At 41.2% G+C, this 22221-nt stretch overlaps 2 protein-coding genes across 11 annotated transcripts in view; both read left to right on the top strand.

Annotated features, from left to right (window-relative positions):
* LOC307099907 (protocadherin alpha-C2) overlaps positions 1–22221 on the top strand; it is a gene marked incomplete at its 5' end in the record, with an annotated part of 168528 nt that overhangs the window by 84700 nt on the left and 61607 nt on the right. The window lies entirely within an intron of this gene.
* PCDHAC1 (protocadherin alpha subfamily C, 1) lies at positions 19684–22203 on the top strand (the record flags this gene model as incomplete). The annotated part of the gene is given in 3 exon segments (XM_079772653.1): positions 19684–20943; positions 20945–22163; positions 22166–22203. Coding segments are annotated over 3 exon segments (2517 nt in total).

Here is a 22221-nt window from a genome sequence, read left to right on the forward strand (position 1 = left end):
TGGGTTCTCTATTCTATTCCATTGGTCTATATGTCTGTTCTTGTGCCAGTACCAGGCTGTTTTGAGAACAGTGGCCTTATAATACAGCTTGAAATCTGGTATTGAGATCCCACCTACTTTGTTCTTCTTTCTCAGGATTGCTGTGGTTATTCAGGTTCTTTTTTTTATTCCAGATGAATTTTTGGAGAGTTCTTTCTAGGTCTGTGAAATATGCTGTTGGTATTTTAATGGGCAGTGCATTGAACCTATAGATTGCTTTGGGTAGTATGGACATTTTAATGATGTTGATTCTACCAATCCATGAACATGGTGTGTTCTTTTATGTGTTTACATCTTCCTCTATCTCTTTTTTTCAGTGTCCTGTAGTTTTCTGAGTATAGGTCTTTTACCTCCTTAGTTAAGTTTATTCCTAGGTATCTTAATTTTTTTGGTGCGATGGTAAATGGGATTGCTTTTTTAGTCTCTCTTTCTGTAAATTCACTATTGATGTATATAAATGCCATAAATTTCTTGGTGTTAATTTTGTATCCTGCTACATTGCTGAATTCATTTATTAAGTCTAATAGTTTTTTGATGGAGTCTTTCGGGGTTTTTATGTACAATATCATGTCATCTGCAAATAAGGACAGCTTCACTTCTTCTTTTCCAATTTGGATGCCTTTTATTTCTTCTTCTTGTCTAATTGCAATGGCTAATACTTCCAGTACTATGTCGAACAGGGGTGGTGAGAGTGGGCATCCCTGTCTTGTTCCTGTTCTTAGGGGAAATGTTTTTAGTTTTTGCCCATTGAGTATGATGTTGGCTGTGGGTTTATCATATATGGCTTTTATTATGTTGAGGTATGATACTTCTATTCCCACTTTGCTGAGAGTTTTTATCAAGAAAGGGTGTTGGATTTTGTCAAATGCTTTTTCTGCATCAATTGACATGACTATGTGATTTTTATTTCTCAATTTGTTTATGTGATGTATCATGTTTATTGATTTGTGGATATTGTACCATCCTTGCATCCCTGGGATAAATCCTACTTGGTCATGGTGTATGATCTTTCTGATGTACTGCTGGATCCGATTTGCTAGAATTTTGTTGAGGATTTTGGCATCTATGTTCATGAGGGTTATTGGCCTGTAATTCTCTTTCATTGTGTTGTCTTTATCTGGTTTTGGTATTAGGGTGATGCTGGCTTCATAGAATGAGCTTGGAAGTGTTCCTCCCTCTTGAATTTTTTGGAATAGTCTGAGGAGGATAGGTTTTAATTCTTCTTTGAATGTTTGATAAAACTCCCCTGTGAAGCCGTCTGGGTCTGGACTTTTGTTTGCTGGAAGCTTTTTGATGACTGCTTCAATTTCTTCCATAGTTATTGGCCTATTGAGATGCTTAGATTCTTCCTGATTGAGTTTTGGAAGGTTGTATTTTTCTAGGAATATGTACATTTACTCCAGGTTGTCCAGTTTGTTGGAATAGAGTTGTTCATAGTATTTTTTAACAAACCTTTGTATTTCGGTGGGGTCTGTTGTTATTTCTCCTCTTTCATTTCTGATTTTGTTTATTTGGATCCTCTCTCTTTGCTTCTTGGTGAGCCTGGCTAAAGGTTCATCAATCTTGTTTTTTCTTTCAAAGAATCAGCTCTTGGTTTTGTTGATCTTTTGTGTTGTTTTTTTGGTCTCTATGTTGTTTATCTCTGCTCTGATCTTTATTATTTCCTTTCTTCTGCTTACACTGGGCTTTTCTTGTTTCTCTCTTTCTAACTCTTTGAGTTGTAGGGTTAGGTAATTTATTACCATTGTTTCTTGTTTTTTTTGCAGTAGGCTTGTAGAGCTATGAACTTCCCTCTCAAGACTGCTTTCGCTGTGTCCCATAGATTTTGGATTGTTGTGTTTTCATTGTTGTTTGTTTCCATGATGTTTTTTATTTCTTCTTTGATCTCTCTGGTAACCCAGTCATTGTTTAATAGCATGCTATTTAGTCTCCATGTATTTGATTTTTTTGGATTGTTTTTATTGTAGTTGATTTCCAGTTTTATGCCATTTTGATCTGAGAAGATGCTTGATATGATTTCTATCTTCTTGAATTTGAAGAGACTTTGCCTGTTACCCAATATATGGTCTATCTTTGAAAATGACCCATGTGCACTTGAGAAGAATGTATATTCTGTGGCTTTGGGATGAAATGTTCTGAAGATGTCAATTAATTCCATCTGGTCTAGTGAGTCATTTAGGATTGATGTTTATTTGCTGATTTTTTGTTTAGAGGATTTGTCCAATGGTGATAATGGGGTATTGAAGTCTCCTACTATGATAGTATTGCTGTCAATCTCTCCCTTAATATCCTCTAGGAGTTTTTTTTATGTATTTGGTTGCTCCTGTATTGGGTGCGTATATGTTTACCAGTGTTATTTCTTCTTGTTGGATTGCTCCCTTTAGTATTATGAAGTGGCCTTCCTTATCTCTTTTTATGTCCTTCACTTTGAGATCTAATTTGTCAGATATAAGTATTGCTACCCCAGCTTTTTTTTATTTCCATTCACCTGAAAAACCTTTTTCCATTTCCTTACTCTCAGTCTTTGTGTGTCTTTTTTTCTGAGGTGGGTTTCTTATAAACAGCAGATATATGGGTCATATTTTCTTATCTAATCTGTTACCCTATGTCTTTTGATTGGGGCATTTAATCTATTTACATTTAACCTTTTGCACTCGGATGTCGAGTGTGACTCGACACGGTTAGCATTAGAATAAAGGAATCGAGCAAAAAGCAAGCGAGTGCAAAGGGTTAAAGTTATTATTGATAGGTACTTGTTTGTCGCCATTTTTATTCTTTACCCCTGTGTTCCTTCTTTGTTTTCTATTTCTTTCTTTCTTTTTTTTACAGCAGACCCTTTAGCATTTCTTGCATTGCTGGTTTGGTGGTAATAAGTTCCCTTAGTCCTTTTTTGTCTGTGAAGCTCCTGATTTCACCTTCAATTTTGATTGATAGCCTTGCTGGGTACAGTATTCTTGGATTCAGACCCTTCCTTTGCATGACTTTGTATATTTCATTCCATTCCCTTCTGGCCTGATGTGTTTCTGTTGAGAAATCAGTTGCTAGTCTGATGGGGGATCCTTTGTAGGTAACTTTCTGTCTCTCTCTGGCTGCTTTTAAGATTCTTACTTTGTCGTTGGTGTTTGCCAATTTAATTATAATGCGCCTTGGCATCGGTCTTTTGGGGTTTATTTTGCTTGGGACTCTGTGAGCTTCTTGGATTTATGTAGGTTTTTTCTTCCCTATATCAGGGAAATTTTCTGTCATTATTTATTCAAACAGGTTTTCTATTCTTTGCTCAGTTTCTTCTCCTTCTGGCATCCCTGTTATGTGGATGTTGTTTTGTTTCGTGTTGTCCCAAAGTTTCCTTAGGCTCTCCTCCTGCTTTTTATTTATTTTTTCCTAGAAGCTGCTCTACTTGGGTATTTTTTCCTACCTTGTCTTCTAGCTCACTGATGTGGTCCTCTGCTTCTTCTAGTCTACTCCTGATGCTTTCTATTGAGTTCTTTACAGCAGCGATGTCATTTTTCATTTCTTCTTCATTTCCTCTTGGTTCTTACACATATTGTCAAATTTGTCTTCCATTCTTTTCATCCACCTTTTGACCATTTCTCTGAATTCTTTCTCTGGCAGGTTGCTTGCCTCCATTTCGTTTAGTTCCTTTTCTGGTGATGCCTGCTTTTCTTTTATATGTGGGCTGTTTCTTTGTCTCCACATGGTCTCTCTTCTCCGGGTGTCTGGTTATGTAGTTCTCTCTCTCCTGCATTGATTTAAAGGCACAAAATACAACACAGCAAGGTACAATGCACAAGGCACTGAACACATTGTATTCACCAATTAATAACCCAAAATAAAGGTGACCACCAGAGAAAGGTGAATGAGAGGATAGGAAAGAAAGGAGAATAAAAAAAAAACAAGAAAAAAATGGAGTGCAAAAATGAAATTGGGAAAAGGAAAGAAAAGTAAGAGAGAAAAGAGAAAGAATAAGGAAGAAGAGGGAAGAAACTATATGTATGGGGAGAAAAAACTCTAATAGAACAGCCACTAATCCCAACACATGCCAGCAACAAGTACCTGGAGATGAATGCAAACTGTAAACAACTGATATCAAGTGAGGCGAGGGAAAACAGAAGCAAAAAACAAAACAAAAAAACAAAAAGCAAAACAATCTCACAAACAAGCATAAAAAATCTATATAATCAACAATCAAGCAAACAAGAACACAAGGACAGAGAGGAAAAAATTTTGGATAGTGAAGAAAGAGAAGAGAGAGGTGTGTATGAACTTGGAACAGGGGATTGGAAATTAGATATATAAGTAGGGTGAAATTTTAACAGGGGATAAAAAGAAGGAATAGGGAAAATCTAAAGCAGGAATAAGGTAAGAGAAACAGGACAACAAAAGGGGAAAAGTGAGGAAGAGAGTGATGGCATAAAGGTAAAGTTGAGATAGAGTAAAATGATGCTAAAGGAAAGATGAAAATAGAATGTAGAACACTAATCCCAAAGTAAAATAAAGAGAAAATAAAATGACACTTTTTAAAAAAAAGGTAAAATAGTAGTAGTAATAATACTGATTGAAAATAAAAATGTAATAATTAAAAAGGTAAAATCAAGTGAGGAAAAAAGAAAAAAAATTAGTTTCTTAAGTAAAAGATGAAAAAAAAGTGCAGTAGTGAAGGTCATTCACTTCCTCTACTGTTCTGTTTGGCATGCCTGCTTCCTAGTCAGGACAGTATTGAAGTTCCCTGTGTTCCACTGTGCCTCAGTGTTGTAAGCCAGTCCTGATTTTTAAGCAGGCAGTACATCTTTATTTCTTGTATTCCTTTATTTGTGTTTACCCAAGAGTCAATTTGTGATTCAACCCCTGGGTGGCAGTGTTTCTGGATTGACCTCCGGGTCTATAAGTCCTCTCTAGCTAGTGTTAGATTATGTTTTCCCTGTGGCACTTAATACCGGTTTGGGGGAGTGGGTTGCCACAGAGCTGGTTCTCTGATGGTTATTCCCCACTCTGATCCCCAGGTTCCAGAAAAACAACTTTCCCCTGCAGTCTCTTAGAGTGTCCCCAATTGGGTGATCCTATATATTGGGCTTAGTAATCAGAAGCAAGGATTTAAAGAGGAAAAAAAAAAAAAAAAAAAAAAAAGAGCCAGAGTAAGTGTGTGAACTCCGGGGCTGCGCGCAAGTCTGTGCAGTCTTTTTTCCCCCTGGGTCTAAGCAGCCGGCACACTTTTAAAATTTTTAGGCTGTCCTTTTGCGCCCAGATCAAAATGGGTTGTTTTTCAGAGTTCCCTTCTGTTAGCAGCTCTGTGGACCCCCTTCCACATTCACGGATCACACCAGCCCCAACAGCCATGGATTTTCCTAGGCACAGACTTCCCCCGGTCCTCCAGCTCCCGCATGTGCATTTCTCTCTCCTGCCAGAACCACAGACCTCACCCTATCCCAGGCGAAATCTGACCTTTCCGTGAGGGAGTGTAGAGCTCCTCTGAATCCGCGTGCTTGCGCCACTTGGGGACCAGTGTTCTCGGGTTTGCAGCTGTTCGATGGGTGCCATAGTTGTAGATTCCCCAGGCTTTTCAGGCTTCCAATAACATCCACTTTCCCCTTCAAGATGGCGCGGTCTCCGTGTCTGAGACCATCACTCCGGGAGGGAACCCAGCAGCAGTGGGGGCTGCCCGGTCAGGAGAGCCCCGTCCAGCAGTCCCCCACAGTCTCCTGGAGTATAGCTGTCCCTCAACTCCCCAACAAACACTCCCCGTACGACCACACACTCTTCCTTTGTTTTCTCACTCACACTATCTTGCAGTCTGCCTTCCCCTCGGCAGCCATCTTCGATTCAGCTAGGTCTTGTTTTCTTATTCATTTAGCCTATCCTATGTAATTTAATTGGAGAATTTAGTCCATTTACATTTTAGTAGTTATTGATAGGTATGTATTTATTACCACTTTATTCTTTATAACTGTGTTCCTCTCTTTTCTTTCTTTCTTTTTCTTTTTTTTTTAAATTTTTTATTGAGGTATTATATGTGTACATATCTTACCATTACCCCCCCACCCCACACCCACACTTGCCCTCACCCCCCAGAGTTTTGCGACCATTGTTTATGCTTATATGCATGCATACAAGTCCTTCGTTTGATTTCTTATCTACCCCCCCTCTCCCTAACTTTCCCCCTGTAATTTGAAAGTCTGTTTGTTGCTTTACTGTCTCTGTATCTATCTTTTGGTTCATCCGTTTATAATGTTCTTTATTATCCATAAATGAGTGAGATCATGTGGTATTTTTCTTTCATTGACTGGCTTATTTCACTTAGTATAATATTCTCCAATTCCATCCAGGTTGCTGCAAATTATGAGAATTCCTTCTTTTTTATGGCAGCATAGTATTCCATTGTGTAGATGTACCACAGTTTTCTGATCCAGTCATCTGCTGACGGGCACCTAGGCTGTTTCCAAATCTTAGCTATTGTAAATTGTGCTGCTATGAACATAGGGGTGCATATATCCTTTCTGATTGGTGTTTCTAGTTTCTTCGGATATATTCCCAGGAGTGGGATTACTGGGTCAAATGGGAGTTCCATTTTCAGTTTTTTGAGGAAACTCCATACTGTTCTCCACAGTGGCTGCAACAGTCTGCATTCCCACCAGCAGTGCACGAGGGTTCCTTTTTCTCCGCATCCTCGCCAACACTTGTCGTTTGTTGATTTGTTGATGATAGCCATTCTGACAGGTGTGAGATGGTACCTCATTGTTGTTTTGATTTGCATCTCTCGGATAATAAGTGACTTTGAGCATGTTTTCATGTGTCTCTTGGCCTTCCTTCTGTCTTCTTTTGAAAATATTCTGTTTAGGTCCGTTGCCCATTTTTTTATTGGATCATTTATCTTCCTTTTATTAAGTTGCATAAGCTGCCTGTAGATGTTGGAGATTAAACTTTTATCAGTGCTAGCATTTGCAAATATGTTCTCCCATGCAGTGGGCTTTCTTGTTGTTTTGTTGATGGTTTCTTTTGCTGTAAAAAAGCTTTTTATTTTGATGTAGTCCCATTTGTTAATTTTCTCTTTAGCTTCCATTGCCCTAGGGGCAGTGTCAGTGAAGACGTTCTTTTGGCATATGTCTGAGATTTTGTTGCCTGTGGATTCCTCTAGTATTTTTATGGTTTCCCGTCTTATGTTTAAGTCCTGTATCCATTTTGAGTTTATTTTTGTGTATGGTGTAAGTTGGTGATCTAGTTTCATTTTTTTGCATGTGTGTGTCCAATTTTCCCAACACCATTTATTGAAGAGACTGTCTTGATTCCATTGTATGTTCATGCCTCCTTTGTCAAATATTAATTGAGCATAGTGGTTTGGGTCGATATCTGGATTCTCTATTCTGTTCCATTGATCTATATGTCTGTTCTTGTGCCAGTACCAGGCTGTTTTGAGAACAGTGGCTTTGTAATACAGCTTGAAATCTGGTATTGAGATCCCTCCTACTTTATTCTTCTTTCTCAGGATTGCTGCGGCTATTCGGGGTCTTTTTTTATTCCAGATGAATTTTTGGAGAGTTCTTTCTAGGTCTGTGAAATATGCCATTGCTATTTTGATGGGGAGTGCATTGAATCTGTAGATTGCTTTGGGTAGTATGGACATTTTAATGATGTTGATTCTACCAATCCATGAACATGGTATGTTCTTCCATCTGTTTACGTCTTCCTCTATCTCTTTTTTCAGTGTCCTGTAGTTTTCCGCGTATAGGTCTTTTACCTCCTTAGTTAAGTTTATTCCTAGGTATCTTAATTTTTTTGGTGCGATGGTAAATGGGATTGCTTTTTTAGTCTCTCTTTCTGTAAGTTCACTATTGGTGTATAGAAATGCCATAGATTTCTTGGCGTTATTTTTGTATCCCGCTACATTGCCGAATTCATTTATTAAGTCTATTAGTTTTTTGATGGAATCTTTTGGGTTTTTTATGTACAATATCATGTCATCTGCAAATAAGGACAGCTTCACTTCTTCTTTTCCAATTTGGATGCCTCTTATTTCTTCTTCTTGCCTAATTGCGGTAGCTAATACTTCCAGTACTATGTCAAACAGGAGTGGTGAGAGTGGGCATCCCTGTCTTGTTCCTGTTCTTAGGGGAAATGTTTTTAGTTTTTGCCCATTGAGTATGATGTTTGCTGTGGGTTTATCATATATAGTTTTTATTATGTTGAGGTATGATCCTTCTATTCCCACCTTGTTGCGAGTTTTTATCAAGAAAGGGTGTTGGATTTTGTCAAATGCTTTTTCTGCATCTATTGATATGACTATATGATTTTTATCTCTCAATTTGTTTATGTGATGTATCACATTTATTGATTTGCGGATATTGTACCATCCTTGCATTCCTGGGATAAATCCTACTTGGTCATGATGTATGATCTTTCTGATGTATTGCTGGAGCCGATTTGCTAGGATTTTGTTGAGGATTTTGGCATCTATGTTCATGAGGGATATTGGTCTGTAATTCTCTTTCATTGTGTTGTCTTTATCTGGCTTTGGTATTAGGGTGATGCTGGCTTCATAGAAGGAGCCTGGAAGTGTTCCTTCCTCTTGAATTTTTTGGAATAGTCTGAGGAGGATAGGTTTTAGTTCTTCCTTGAAAGTTTGGTAAAACTCTCCTGTGAAGCCGTTTGGCCCCGGGCTTTTGTTTGCTGGAAGCTTTTTGATGACTGCTTCAATTTCTTCCATAGTTACTGGCCTGTTGAGCTGTTTAGATTCTTCCTGATTGAGTTTTGGAAGGTTGTATTTGTCTAGGAATATGTCCATTTCCTCCAAGTTGTCCAGTTTGTTGGAATAGAGTTGTTCGTAGTATTTTGTAACAATCCTTTGTATTTCATCAGGGTCTGTTGTTATTTCACCTCTTTCATTTCTGATTTTTATTTGGGTCCTCTCTCTTTGCTTCTTGGTGAGCCTGGTTAGAGGTTCATCAATCTTGTTTATCCTTTCAAAGAACCAGCTCTTGGTTTTGTTGATCTTTTGTATTGTTTCTTTGGTCTCTATGTCGTTTATCTCCACTCTGATCTTTATTATTTCTTTCCATCTGCTTACACTGGGCTTTTCTTGTTGCTCTCTCTCTAACTCTTTGAGTTGTTGGGTTAGGTAATTTATCACCATTGTTTCTTGTTTTTTGCAGTAGGCTTGTAGAGCTATGAACTTCCCTCTCAGGACTGCTTTCGCTATGTCCCATAGATTTTGGATTGTTGTGTTTTCATTGTCATTTGTTGCCATGATGTTTTTTATTTCTTCCTTGATGTCTTTGGTAACCCAGTCATGGTTTAATAGCATGCTGTTTAGTCTCCATGTGTTTGATTTCTTTGGGTTGTTTTTATTGTAGTTGATTTCCAGTTTTATGCCACTGTGATCTGAGAAGAAACTTGATATGATTTCTATCTTCTTGAATTTGGAGAGACTTTGCCTATGTCCTAACATATGGTCTATCTTTGAAAATGTCCCATGTGCACTTGAGAAGAATGTATATTCTGTGGCTTTGGGGTGAAATGTTCTGAAGATGTCGATTAATTCCATCTGGTCTAGTGAGTCATTTAGGATTGATGTTTCTTTGCTGATTTTTTGTTTAGAGGATTTGTCCAATGGTGATAGTGGGGTATTGAAGTCTCCTACTATAATTGTATTGCTGTCAATCTCTCCTTTGGTATCTTCCAGGAGTTTTTTAATGTATCTTGGTGCTCCTGTGTTGGGTGCATATATGTTTACCAGAGTTATTTCTTCTTATTGGATTTCTCCCTTTAGTATTATGAAGTGGCCTTCATTATCTCTTGTTATGTCCTTCACTTTGAGATCTAATTTGTCAGCTATAAGTATTGCTACCCCAGCTTTTTTTTCATTTCCATTCGCCTGGAATACCTTTTTCCATCCCTTTACTCTCAGTCTGTATGCGTCCTTTTTTTTGAGGTGGGTTTCCTGTAGACAGCAGATATATGGGTTTTGTTTTCTTATCTAATCTGTTACCCTATGTCTTTTGATTGGGGCATTCAATCCATTTACATTTAAAGTTATTATTGATAGGCACTTATTTGTCGCCATTTTTATTCTATACCCCTCTGTTCCTTCTTTGCTTCCTATTTCTTTCTTTCTTTTTTTTTTTTTTTTTTACAGCAGACCCTTTAGCATTTCTTTCATTGCTGGTTTGGTGGTGATAAACTCCCTTAGCCCTTTTTTGTCTGTGAAGCTCCTGATTTCACCTTCAATTTTGATTGATAGCCTTGCTGGGTACAGTATTCTTGGATTCAGACCCTTCCTTTGCATGACTTTGTATATTTCATTCCATTCCCTTCTGGCTTGATGAGTTTCTGTTGAGAAATCAGTTGCTAGTCTGATGGGGGTTCCTTTGTATGTAACTGTCTGTCTCTCTCTGGCCGCTTTTAAGATTCTTACTTTGTCGTTGGTGTTTGCCAACTTAATTATAATGTGCCTTGGCGTCGGTTTGGGGTTCATTTTGCTTGGAACTCTGTGAGCTTCTTGGATTTGTGTGGGTTTTTTCTTCTCTATATCAGGGAAGTTTTCTGTTATTATTTCTTCTAACAGGTTTTCTATTCCTTGCTCCGTTTCCTTTCCTTCTGGTACCCCTATTATCCTGATGTTGTTTTGTTTTGTGTTGTCCCGAAGTTCCCTTAGGCTCTCCTCATGCTTTCTAATTTTTGTTTCTAGAAGCTGTTGTAATTGGGTATTTTTTTCCATCTTGTCTTCTAGCTCACTTATGCGGTCCTCTGCTTCTTCTAGTCTACTCTTGATGCTTTCTATTGAGTTCTTTACAGCAGCGATGTCATTTTTCATTTCTTCTTGGTTCTTCTTCATTTCCTCTTGGTTCTTACTCATATTGTCGAATTTGTCTTCCATCCTTTTCAGCCACCTTATGACCATTTCTCTGAATTCTTTCTCTGATAGGTTGTTTGCCTCTAGTTCGTTTACTTCCTTTTCTGGTGATGCCTGCTTCTCTTTCCTGTGGGGGCTATTTTTTTGTCTCCCCATGGTCTCTCTTCTCTGGATGTCTGGTTATATAGTTCTCTCTCTCCGGCGTTGATTTAAAGGTACAAAATACAACACAACCAGGCACAACACACAAGGCACTGAACAGAATTGTATTCACGATATTAATAACCTCCAATAAAGGTAACCACCAGAGAAAGACAAATTAGGGAATAGGAGTGGAAGAGGGAGAGTAAAAAGAAAGAACAAAAAAAAAAAAGAGTGTGAATCTGAACTTGGGAGAAGAGCAGAAAAGAAAAGAAAAGAAAAATAAGTAAGAGAGACAAGAACAATACTAAGAGAGAAAAGGGGAACAAACTATATATATGGGGAGTAGACTCCACTAGAACAACCACTAATCCCAGCAAATTCCAGCAACACGAGCCTGGAGATTAATACAAACTGCAACACCAACTAATATCAAGTGAGGCAAGGGAAAACAAAAGTAAAAAACAAACAAAAACAAAGCAAACAATAGAACCAACCAACCAAACAAAAAGAATAATCAAAACAGTCTCATAAAAAAAGCATAAAAATTCAATCTAATCAACATTCAAGGAAACAACAACAAAAGGCCAGAGAGAAAAATAATTTTTTTTTAGGTAGCGTAGAGAGAGGTATGTATGGATTTGGAGCAGGGGGTTGGGAATTAGATATATAAGTAGGGTGAAATTTTAGCAGAGGGTAAACTGAAAAAGTAGGGAAAATCTAAAGCCAGAAAGAGTTAAGATAAGCAGAAGACCAAAAGGGGAAAGGTTAGGAGGAGAGTGATGGCAAAATGTTAGCGTTGAGATAGGGTAAGGGAAAGATGCAAATAGAATGTAGGACACTAATCCCAAAATAAAAGAAAGAGAAAGTCTAATGACATTAAAAAAAAAAAAAGTAAAATAATAGTAATAATAATGCTGATTGAAAATAAAAATGTAATAATTAAAAAGGTGATAATCGAGTGAGGAAAAAGAAAAAAATTTTGTTTCTTAAGTAAAAGATGCAAAAAATGAAAATAAAAAAATTAGAATAAAAAAATTGAAAAAATAATTAAAAATTAAAAAATAGGAAGACTAAAATGTGCAGTAGCGGCTGTCATTCACTTCCTCTATTATTCTTGTTGTTTCCCAGTCTGGGCGGTATTTCAGTTCAGCTTCGTTCCTCTGCTCCTCAGTGTTGTAGGCCAGTCCTGCTTTTTGAGCAGGCCGTGTCTTAATTTCTGGTATTTATTTTTGATTACACCAGAGACAATTAGCGTTTCAGCCCCTGAGTGGAAGTGTTTCTGAATTGACTTCCGGGCCTCTCTAGCTTTTTTTTTTTTTTCCCCTCTATGGCACTCACTACCGGTTTGTGGAGGTGTGTGCCTCATAGCTGCCTCTCCAATGGTCACACCCAGCTCTGTTCCCAGGTTCCGAAAAAACAACTTCCCCTGCAGTCTTTCAGGGTTTTTCCACCTGGGTTTTCCTATGCGTTGGGCTTAGTAATCAGAGTCGGAAAGAGCCCAAGTGCGCGGACAGTGGGTCTGTGCGCCAGACTAAGAAGCCTGCACTCCTTTGAAAATTCTTAGTCTGATCCTCCTCGTCAGATTAAAATGAGTTGCTTTTAAGAGGTCACTTCAGTTAGCAGCTCAGAGGACCCCCTTCCACATTCACGGCTCACGGCAGCTCCAACTGCCGCCGATTTTTCTAGGCACAGACCTCCCGGTTCCCGCCGGTCCCACGGCTCGCGCGCTTCCCTCCCACCGCGGGGATTAGAAACCACACCTTATTTCAGGCGAAATCTGACCTTTCCGTGGTTCAGTGAAGGGTTCCTTTGAATCCGAATGTTTGTGCCGATAGGGGACCGGTGTTCTGGTGCTCGCAGCTGTTCAGTGTTTTGGGGATAGGCTCTTTGACTCACGGAAATCTGCGGGGAAGTCTGGATTCTTGTTGTTTGTTGGTCAGAAGCTGTGATAGCAGTTCTCTGTCCCCAGTGGCTGCAGGGCCCTGGTTTGTGTCAGAAGCCAGGATTCGAGTCTCAGGCAGCTCTGTTTCTCAAGATGGCGTGGTCTCCACGTCCGCACCAGCCGCCGAGAAGTGTCCGCTTTGTGCGCGGGGCTCCGCTGTCTAGGACTGCCCGGTTAGGCAGCCCCTTGGAAGACCTGCAGAATCTAACTGACCCTAGCTCATACACACATACACACCACACACATCTACACTCTCCTCTATGGGTTCCTCACTCACACTCTCTCTCTCCCTACCTTCCTGCCGGTCGCCATCTTTCTCCTGTTTTTTCCACCTCTTTCTTTTTCTTAAGAAAGACCCTTTAACATTTTTTTTTTGTAATGCTGGTCTGGTGGTAATGAACTCCATTAGCTTTTTCTTGTCTGGGAAGAGCTTTATTTCACATTCAATTTTTAAATAATAGTCTTGCTGGGTAGAATAGTGTTGGTTGTAGGTTCTTGCTTTTTATCACTTTGAATATTTCATGCCAATCCCTTCTGACCTGAAATGTTTCTGTTAAGAAATCAGCTGACAGTCTCATAGGAGCTCCCTTGTAATTAACTGTCTTTTTCTTGCTGCTTTTAAGATTCTATCTTTGTCATTAACATTTGCCATTTAATTATGATGTGTCTTGGTGTGGGCCTCTTTGGGTTCATTTTGTTTATGACTCTGTGCTTCCTGGACTTGTGTGTCTTTTTTCTTCACCAGGTTAGGAAAGTTTTCAGTCACTATTTCTTCAAATAGGTTCTCAATCCCTTGCTGTCTCTCTTCTCCTTCAGGTACCCTATGATATGGATGTTTTTATGCTTGACAATATCCCAGAGGTCCCTTAACCTTTTGCACTCGTATGTCGAGTGTTACTCGACACGGTTAGCATCAAGATTAAAATTACTCTTTGAATGTATCAATAATTTGAAATATAAAAAAATCCAAATAAATAAGTTTGTATGAAAAGAAACTCATTTTTTATTCTACTGCCACGCTTTGTAAAATCTGGGGTATTAAAAAAAATTAAATCCCAAGTAGAATAAAGGAATCGAGAAAAAAGTAAGCGAGTGCAAAGGGTTAAGCTATCCTCATTTTTAAAAATTCTTTTTTCTTTTTGCTGCTCTGATTGGGTGTTTTTTGCTACACTGTCTTCCAAATTGCTGACTTGATCCTCTGCTTTATCTAACCTACTATTGATTCCTTCTAAAGTATTCTTTTTTTAAAAAAAGCAAGATTATTTTATTTATGCAAAGTTTTACTTTATTTATTTTTTTAAAATGTATTTTTTAATTGAATTCAGAGAGGAAGGTAGAGGGAGAGAGAGATAGAAACATCAATGATGAGAGACAATCATTAATCAGCTGCCTCCTGCATGTCCCCTACTGGGGATTGAGCCCACAACCCAGGAATGTGCCCTATACTGAATATGAACCCAGGACCCTTCAGTGCGCAGGCTGACACTCTATCCACTGAGCCAAACCAGCTAGGGCTTGGCTGTACTTTTTGTTATTTTTGGTTGGTTTCATGGAGGAGAGACATTAAAATCTCCATTTTCATTTATCCATGATTGGTAGAAATCCCACTTTTTGTCTAGTTGTTGCAGGTATGTATAAAAGCTATGTTTTTTATTTTTAAGGTAATCATCTCATTGAACTCTTTTTAGTTTTAATTATGTTTTGTAATTTTCTGTGATTTTATGAGTAGGAAATTATATTACCTATAAATTTATCATCTAACATTATATTTTATTCTCTTTTCTAAAACGCACACATATTTCCTTATCTTGTTTTGACTAGGGTATCCAAGTCAGTATTGAATAATAAGTGTGACCTGAAGTGTCCTGCATTATGTTCATGATTTTTGATGGGAATAATTCTGGTGTTTTACTGCTTAAAATGAAGATGACCATTGTTTTGTGATGTTTGCCAAATTCTTATCCAATTTGTTTTTTAAAAAATTTTCTTTGTAGATTAAGGTATTACATATGTGTCCTTTTCCTCCCAATGCCCCCCCACTCATGCCCTCATCCCCCTGGTGTCTGTGTTCATTGTTTATGCTTATATGCAAGCATACAAGTCCTTTGGTTGATCTCGCCCCCCTGACCCCCACCCTCTCCTATCTTCCCTCTGAGGTTTGACAGTCTGATTGATGCTTCTCTGTCTCTGAATCTGTTTTTATTAATCAGTTTATATTGTTCATTTATCAAATTTCTTTTAAGCATCTATCATAATGGTGATCTGGCAATATTTTTTTAGCATTTTTGGAAACTATTATATGAGATTTGCATAGATTCATTTTTGGAGACTGTTAGTATCTTTGTCAGATTTTTATTTCAGGTTAGACACCATCTAATAAACTGATGTCAGGTAGGTTGGTTGGTAGTAATTGTAGGCCTTTCTCTTCAGCCATACTTCATGAAAAATTTCATCTGTGGCTCACAGAACATCTAGTGTGACTGCTTACCAAATATGTAGGAATATGAAATTTGGATGTAGGTAAAATATATTATGTGATCAGACCAGGCATTAAACAAATTTAAGTAAAAAAATGTAAGTATAAAAGTCTAGGACTTTCCAATGTGTGGTTTAGTAGCATCTAGAAAAAAATGGGTGTGAATTTTAGTTTTCAATCCATCATGCATGCAAAAAGTATGTGATGTAACTGTTTAAGAACCAAATGCAGCACTGGCTGGTGTGGCTCAGTTGGTTAGAGCGTCTTCCCATACACCAAAAGGTGGCAGGTTCCATTCCAGGTCAGGGCACATGCCCAGGTTTCAGGTTTGACCCCTAGTCAGAGTGCCTGCAAGAGGCAACCAACAATGTTTCTCTTACACATCCATGTCTCTCTCTCTCACTATTCCTTACTCTCTCTAAAAATCAATAAAATTTTAAAAGTGATTGACTTTTTAATTGATTTTTAGAGAGAGTGGAAGGGAGAGGGAGAGAGAAACATTGATTAGCTGTCCCCTCTACACACCCCTTACCAGAATCAAGCTTGAAAACCCAGGTATTGCCCTAATTGGAAATGGAATCAGCAACCTTTTGATGCACAGGATAATGCCCAACCAACTGAGCCACACTGGCCAGGGCCCAGGTGCAACTTTAGACTCCATTACTTGATATGTGGTATTTAGAATCAATGAATTAGATCGCCTCTTCTTGGATCTGATTTGACCAACCTGGAGTATGACTTTAAGTTCTGAGGGCTACACTTTAAAGATGAAATAGAAAAATATTTTTAGAAAAAGGTAATTAAAAAAATTTGGCACATGATTATAAAAAGTAATAAGTAAATACAGCATAGAATTAATTAGAGTGAAGATTCATGAAGAAAGATTCAAGACACTTTACTAGTATATGGTGCTCTGTCATGGAGAGAAACTAGTTCCTTAGCACTAGAAATTTGAGAAAGAAATTATGTAGTACTGTGTCATTGGTAAAGGGTTCAAGTAAAAAAAAAAAGAATGACACAGTGATACAAAGAATTCCCACTCTGTTAGAATTGTTTTGGAAACTTCATTAAGCTATTTTATTAGATTAAAATTTCTGATGTCCTATCCTTTAGTTTTCATAAGTACACAATATACTCCCAGGGAGTCATCTTAAGCACTAAAAAATCTTGCTTAAAATATAATATTCTTTTGCAGACAAATGCTTCAGTGAGTATATATTTACTGATTTTGTTTGACCTCAAGATCTCTAACAGGAGGTTATGAATATGCCTAGAAATCTTTTGAACTTACAGTTTAAGGCCAAGTTTGGTGGGAGAGCTTTATAATAATAATCTTAGCAATAGAGCCCAAGCAGAAATCAGGACTTTGTTTTTGCATCAAGTCCACTGAAAGTTGTACTTGTACATAATTAAAAAATTAAAAATGCCTGAATTATGAGAAACTATGGATAATGCCATAAAATGGCAAAATGAAATGTCAGAAAGGAAAGGTTCTGCTAAAGAAATATTTTGTTAATTCATGGTTTTAGTGCTTACCTAGTCATCTTATACAAAAGGAAAAATTTTTTAGACTTTCTCATCTATGGGATTTCCAAGTATCTCCTAAATATTTCTTTCCCACAAATCCCATTGTATTTGAGTAAATATTGCTTTCCCACAAATCACAGTTATGCCTAAACACATGGAGGCAGATGGTGGGACAAATTCCACTAGGTGAGTGCTATCCTCTTATTTTTGGCACAAATTAAATCTTTGAAATTAGACACCAGTGCCAGTTTAAATAGAGAAGTGAGAAAAAGGGAAGCCCAAAGTCTGAGAAGTGTGTGAAGGGGGAAGAGTTTTTGTCAAGATAAGTTTTTCCTTCTCCCCTCTTCCTAATCCCCACACACACATACTATCCTAGATACAGCTCCGAGTTCCTAAACCCAGTATAATTGGGAGCTTGAATGCTAAAAGTTGGGGCCTTCCAGAAGTTGAGTACATCTTCTCCAGGTGTATTTCACCTAATGCTAAGGGAAAAGTGAAAATTATAACCTTTCACCCCAAAACAGGTTAGCTTGGTCAGCAACATTAAATTAAAATAAGGAAATGCAAATCTTAACCTCTGGCACTAATTGTCTACAAATTGAAACAGACAATTAGTTTGGGTTCTGAAATTTAGTGAAGAATAAATTTAATTTCTATCAGTTATTTCACATCCTAATGAAGATCCCCAAAGATGGCTATACCTATAACTCTACCGAACACTTCAATGGGCTGGCATGCTTCCTGCTTTAATTTTATCCAAGACTTGATGTCAACGAGTTTTTGGTTCCTTAATTTAGAAAGACAAATTGGACAGGGGCATTTACTGCTTATATTACCTTATATTGCAGCCTACTCTTCTTCCTTGGAAGAGATGAGATGAGTTTGTGATGTTCCAGGGAGGTGATTGGTCTCCCCCACCCCCGCCATTTTAATCAGCAATTAAAAAGTTATTTTAGAAATATTCAAACATACACTAGAGTGGAGAGAATGATGTAATTAACCCCCATGTATCCTGCATTCAGTTTCAATAATTAACAATATTCGGGCAGTTTTCTGATCAGAAAATAGAATGCCCTGAAAGCTTCAATTCTTGATTTGTAGTCAGCTTTTGTCTTTCAAATTTTGGTTCTTAGAACTTTGAATACTGCCGCTGTATTAAAAGAAGGATTCGAGTGAGGAATTTAGCGTTTTTTAGTAACTTAAATCAGTCTCTTTTTTCAGCTCGCCTCCATCTCAGGGAAAGCCACTGGTTGTAGGGTGCTAGGTGGAATTTGGAGGTATTACTTGTAGCTCACAGATGTTTTTAATAGAACTGAACACTGTAGACTTTCTGTGCAGAAGACTGGCTTAAAAACAAAGATGAAGGCCCTTGCTGGGTAGCTCAGCTGGTTTGGAGTGGCTTCCTGATAAGCCAAGGTTGTGGGTTTGATCCCAGGTCAGGGCACATACAAGAATCAACCAATGAATGCACAAATAAGCGGAACAACAAATCAATGTTTCTCTCTCTCTTCCTTCCTCTTCCCCCCCCTCTCTAAAATCAATAAATAAATAAAAAGAAAAAAAGAAGATGGAGCAAGTATAGGCATCTAACCTGTTCTTACCCTGCCTCATTGCTGTTTTCAAAATATTCATGGAGTAATTTCCTGGTCAACTCTGGATAGTATCTCAGTACTTCCTCTCCCCTCCACTTCTCATGTCCTGTTTGGGAATGCGTTGTCCATCTTTTTGAATTTCTGATGCTTGATATTGACTGGTTCCTGACCTCCTCTCCCTCCGGGGCGCTAACAAACACTCCTAGTAGGGTCTCCCGGGGAAAGAGAAACTGCTGACCCGCAAAAAAGCTGAACGTAGAAACCGTACGTAAGCCGTGAACTCTCCCACTTTGGTGCCTCACAAAGCGAGAGTCCGGAGGAAGCTTTAGGGAGGTTACTGTTCCCCTTGCTGGATGCCTCTGTTTAAATCCCGGAGGCCCCTGGGACCGTGCGGAGGTGCCGGAGAGACTTTAACCCGCAGCGGAGAGGCTGGGAATCCAGCACGGAATGCACCACAGCACTCGGATTGGGGCTGCTGTGTCCGTAAGTCTCGAAGGGGTGTTCGTTCACGGTCAAGGTTCCGCCTCTCATTATCTCCGCAGGGAAGTTCCTCTCGGAGTTCCGCGCTCTTGCGGGCATTTAGCGGGTCAGTGGTTCCCCGACTGAACGCTCCGCTCTCTAACAGCTGGCGAGGGAAGCCCAGCGGAGCTTAGTCCTAGTTACAAGCTGGCTTCAGGCAGAGTTTGTGGAGGCTGAGACCGGGGCGGTCTCGGGGCGTTGTCCTAGGAGACACCGGTTAAGGGAAGCTGTGTTAGGTTCTCAGAGCGACTTCCTTGCCTGCGGGGCGCCCGCTGCCTGGGTACCGGGCGCGATCCCAGCGGGCCGGTTACGGGGACGCCGCTTCCTCACTTGGGCCGGTTACCTCGTCTCTGCACCCCTAGGCGGCGCTGCGCTCCTCCGCACCCGGCCCGCTCCGCGTCCCCAGACGGCGGCCAAGCCTCGGCTCTAGCCTGGCGCGCTCCCCGCCGACCAGTCCCGGGCAATCCCGGCACCCAGGAGGCGGAACGTCGGCGGTCTCTGCGCCTCTAGGCCGAGCGGCGGCCGGCGGCCCTTGCTCTTTACCACGGCCCGTGCTCTCCGGGAGTGCGGAGCATGGTCCCGGGCCATCGCTGGTGGAGCGAGGATGCCAACAGGGAGGGCGGTGGGCTGGAGGGTGGCGGTTCTGTGTGTGTGGGTCTCCTGTGGCTCAGCCGCGGGACAGCTCGAATACTCCGTGTTGGAGGAGACTCCGCGGGGCGCGGCCGTAGGCGATGTAACCGCGGACCTGGGGCTGTCAGCGGCGGTTCTGTCCTTGCGGAACTTTCGCTTCCTTTCCCGCCACGACGAGCCCTACTTCAGGGTGGATCTGGCCAGCGGTAGCTTGGTGGTCCGAGAGCCGGCGGACCGCGAACGGCTTTGCGGGGCCAAAGCTACCTGCGTCTTGACCTCTGAGCTGGTGCTTGAGGACCCGCTGGAGCTGCACACGGTGCGCATCTACGTCCTGGATGTCGACGACAACGCGCCTGTCTTCCCCGCCCGCGACGTGCAGCTGCACGTCCCCGAGTTCCTGACGCCGGGGGCCCGTTTTACCCTCCCCAGTGCCCAAGACGCCGATGAGGGAAGCAACGGGGTGCTGAGCTACAGCCTGAGCCCCAGCCAGCACTTTCGCCTGGACATGGGGTCGCGGGTCGACGGCAGCGAATTCCCAGAGTTGGTTTTGGAGAAAGCTCTGGATCGCGAGGAACGCGCCGCCCACAGGCTGGTGCTCACCGCTCGCGACCGCGGGCGGCCCGCACGCTCCGGGGACGCGCAGGTCACCATCACTGTGGTGGACACAAACGACAATGCACCTGTGTTTGAGCGCACGGTGTATCGCGCCAAGGTGCCAGAGACTGTACCCAACGGTACCGTGTTGTTCCGAGTTCAGGCCTCGGACCCGGATGAAGGCTCCAATGGGGAAATCCGGTACTCCTTAAGCAACCGCACGCAGGCAAAGCTGCGACCCCACTTCCATGTTCACCCTAGGAATGGGGAGGTGCGGGTAGCAGCTTTGCTAGGTCCTCCTGAAACGCTGTTGGAGGCATACATCGAGGCGAGGGATGAAGGCTCCTTCGGTCTAGCCAGCACCGCCAAACTGCTGGTGGAAGTGACGGACGTGAACGACCACGCCCCGGAGGTGAACCTGCTGACTCTCTCCAGTCCAGTTCCCGAGGGCACCGCCCCGGGCACAGTGATTGCTCTCCTCAGTGTAAGGGATGAGGACCTTGGTCCCAATGGTAAGGCCATTTGTAGCATATCCAGTGGAGGCCCTTTTAAGCTGAAGGCTTCTTTTGACAATTACTACAGTTTGCTGACTGATGGGCCGCTGGACCGGGAGCAGGTCAGCGAATACCAGGTCCTGATCACCGCCTCAGATGGTATACCAGGTCCTGATCACCGCCTCAGATGGTGGCTCGCCACCGCTTAGCAGCCACAGGACACTGACTGTGTCAGTTGCTGATGTGAATGACAACACACCAAGCTTTCCTCAGCCTCAACAGGAACTTCTTGTGGCTGAAAACAATGGCCCTGGAGCCTCTCTAGGCCGCGTGTTTGCCCAGGACCCAGACTTAGGGAAGAATGGCCTTGTCTCCTATCAACTGTTGGATACTATCTCTGAAGGGCAGACGGCCGCTAGCTTGGTGGCAGTAGAATCATCCAGTGGGGCTCTCACTGCCAAAACGTCCTTTGACTTTGAGCGGCTCAAGGAGGTTCACTTTCACGTGGAAGCCCGGGATGGGGGCGTTCCTCCCAGAAGTGCAACCGTGACGGTGAACTTGTTTGTGGTAGATAGGAACGACAATGCTCCAGTCATCTTGTTTCCTGTGACCGGAAATGGCACTGTCCCAGTGGAAATTGTGCCCCGCTCTGCCAGAACTGGACACTTGGTCACGAAAGTAGTAGCGGAGGATGCAGACAGTGGCTCCAATGCCTGGCTTTCCTACCACATCTCCCAGGCTTCTGACTCCAGCCTTTTCAGAATTTCAGCCAATATGGGGGAGCTCCGCACTGCTCGCTTCGTTCTTCCCACGGATGCAGTGAAACAGAGGGTGGTAGTAGTGGTTCGGGATCATGGAGACCCACCACTTTCCTCCTCTGTCACACTGGGTGTGCTGTTGAGCAACTCTGTTCCTCAGGTCCTTCCAGACTTTGAAGATGCCTGGGAAACAGGAGGGCACCTTTCTGCCCAGAACCTGTATTTAGTAATTGCTCTGGCCTGTATTTCCTTTTTATTTCTGGGGTGCTTACTTTTCTTGGTGTGTATCAAATTGAGCCAGAACCCAGGTTATTGCTCTCAGAGCTGCTGTTGCTCTCCAGAGGAGCTGAGGAATGGAAGGAAGGTGACTCTGAATCCTTGCATGGCATCAGCCACAATAGATGTCACTACCGTGGAGAGACTTTCTCAGACCTATCTCTATTGGGCCTCCCTGGGACTTGGTTCTGATAATAACAGTTTGCTGTGGCGTGGGGAGTACCATGCTGCTGACTTGAGAAATCTGGCCACTGGGGTAGGACTGAATTTGCCAATATCCTGTATTCAGATTCGGAATAGGAAAGATCACGTAAATGTCAATGCCATGGTAAGTAAATTTTGTGGGATTTGATTTTCTTAGCCAGGAGATGACTGGCAGATGTTTTTAAA

Source organism: Cnephaeus nilssonii (genome assembly GCF_951640355.1).
Source record: "Cnephaeus nilssonii genome assembly, chromosome: 5".
NCBI classification, from domain to species: domain Eukaryota; kingdom Metazoa; phylum Chordata; class Mammalia; order Chiroptera; family Vespertilionidae; genus Cnephaeus; species Cnephaeus nilssonii.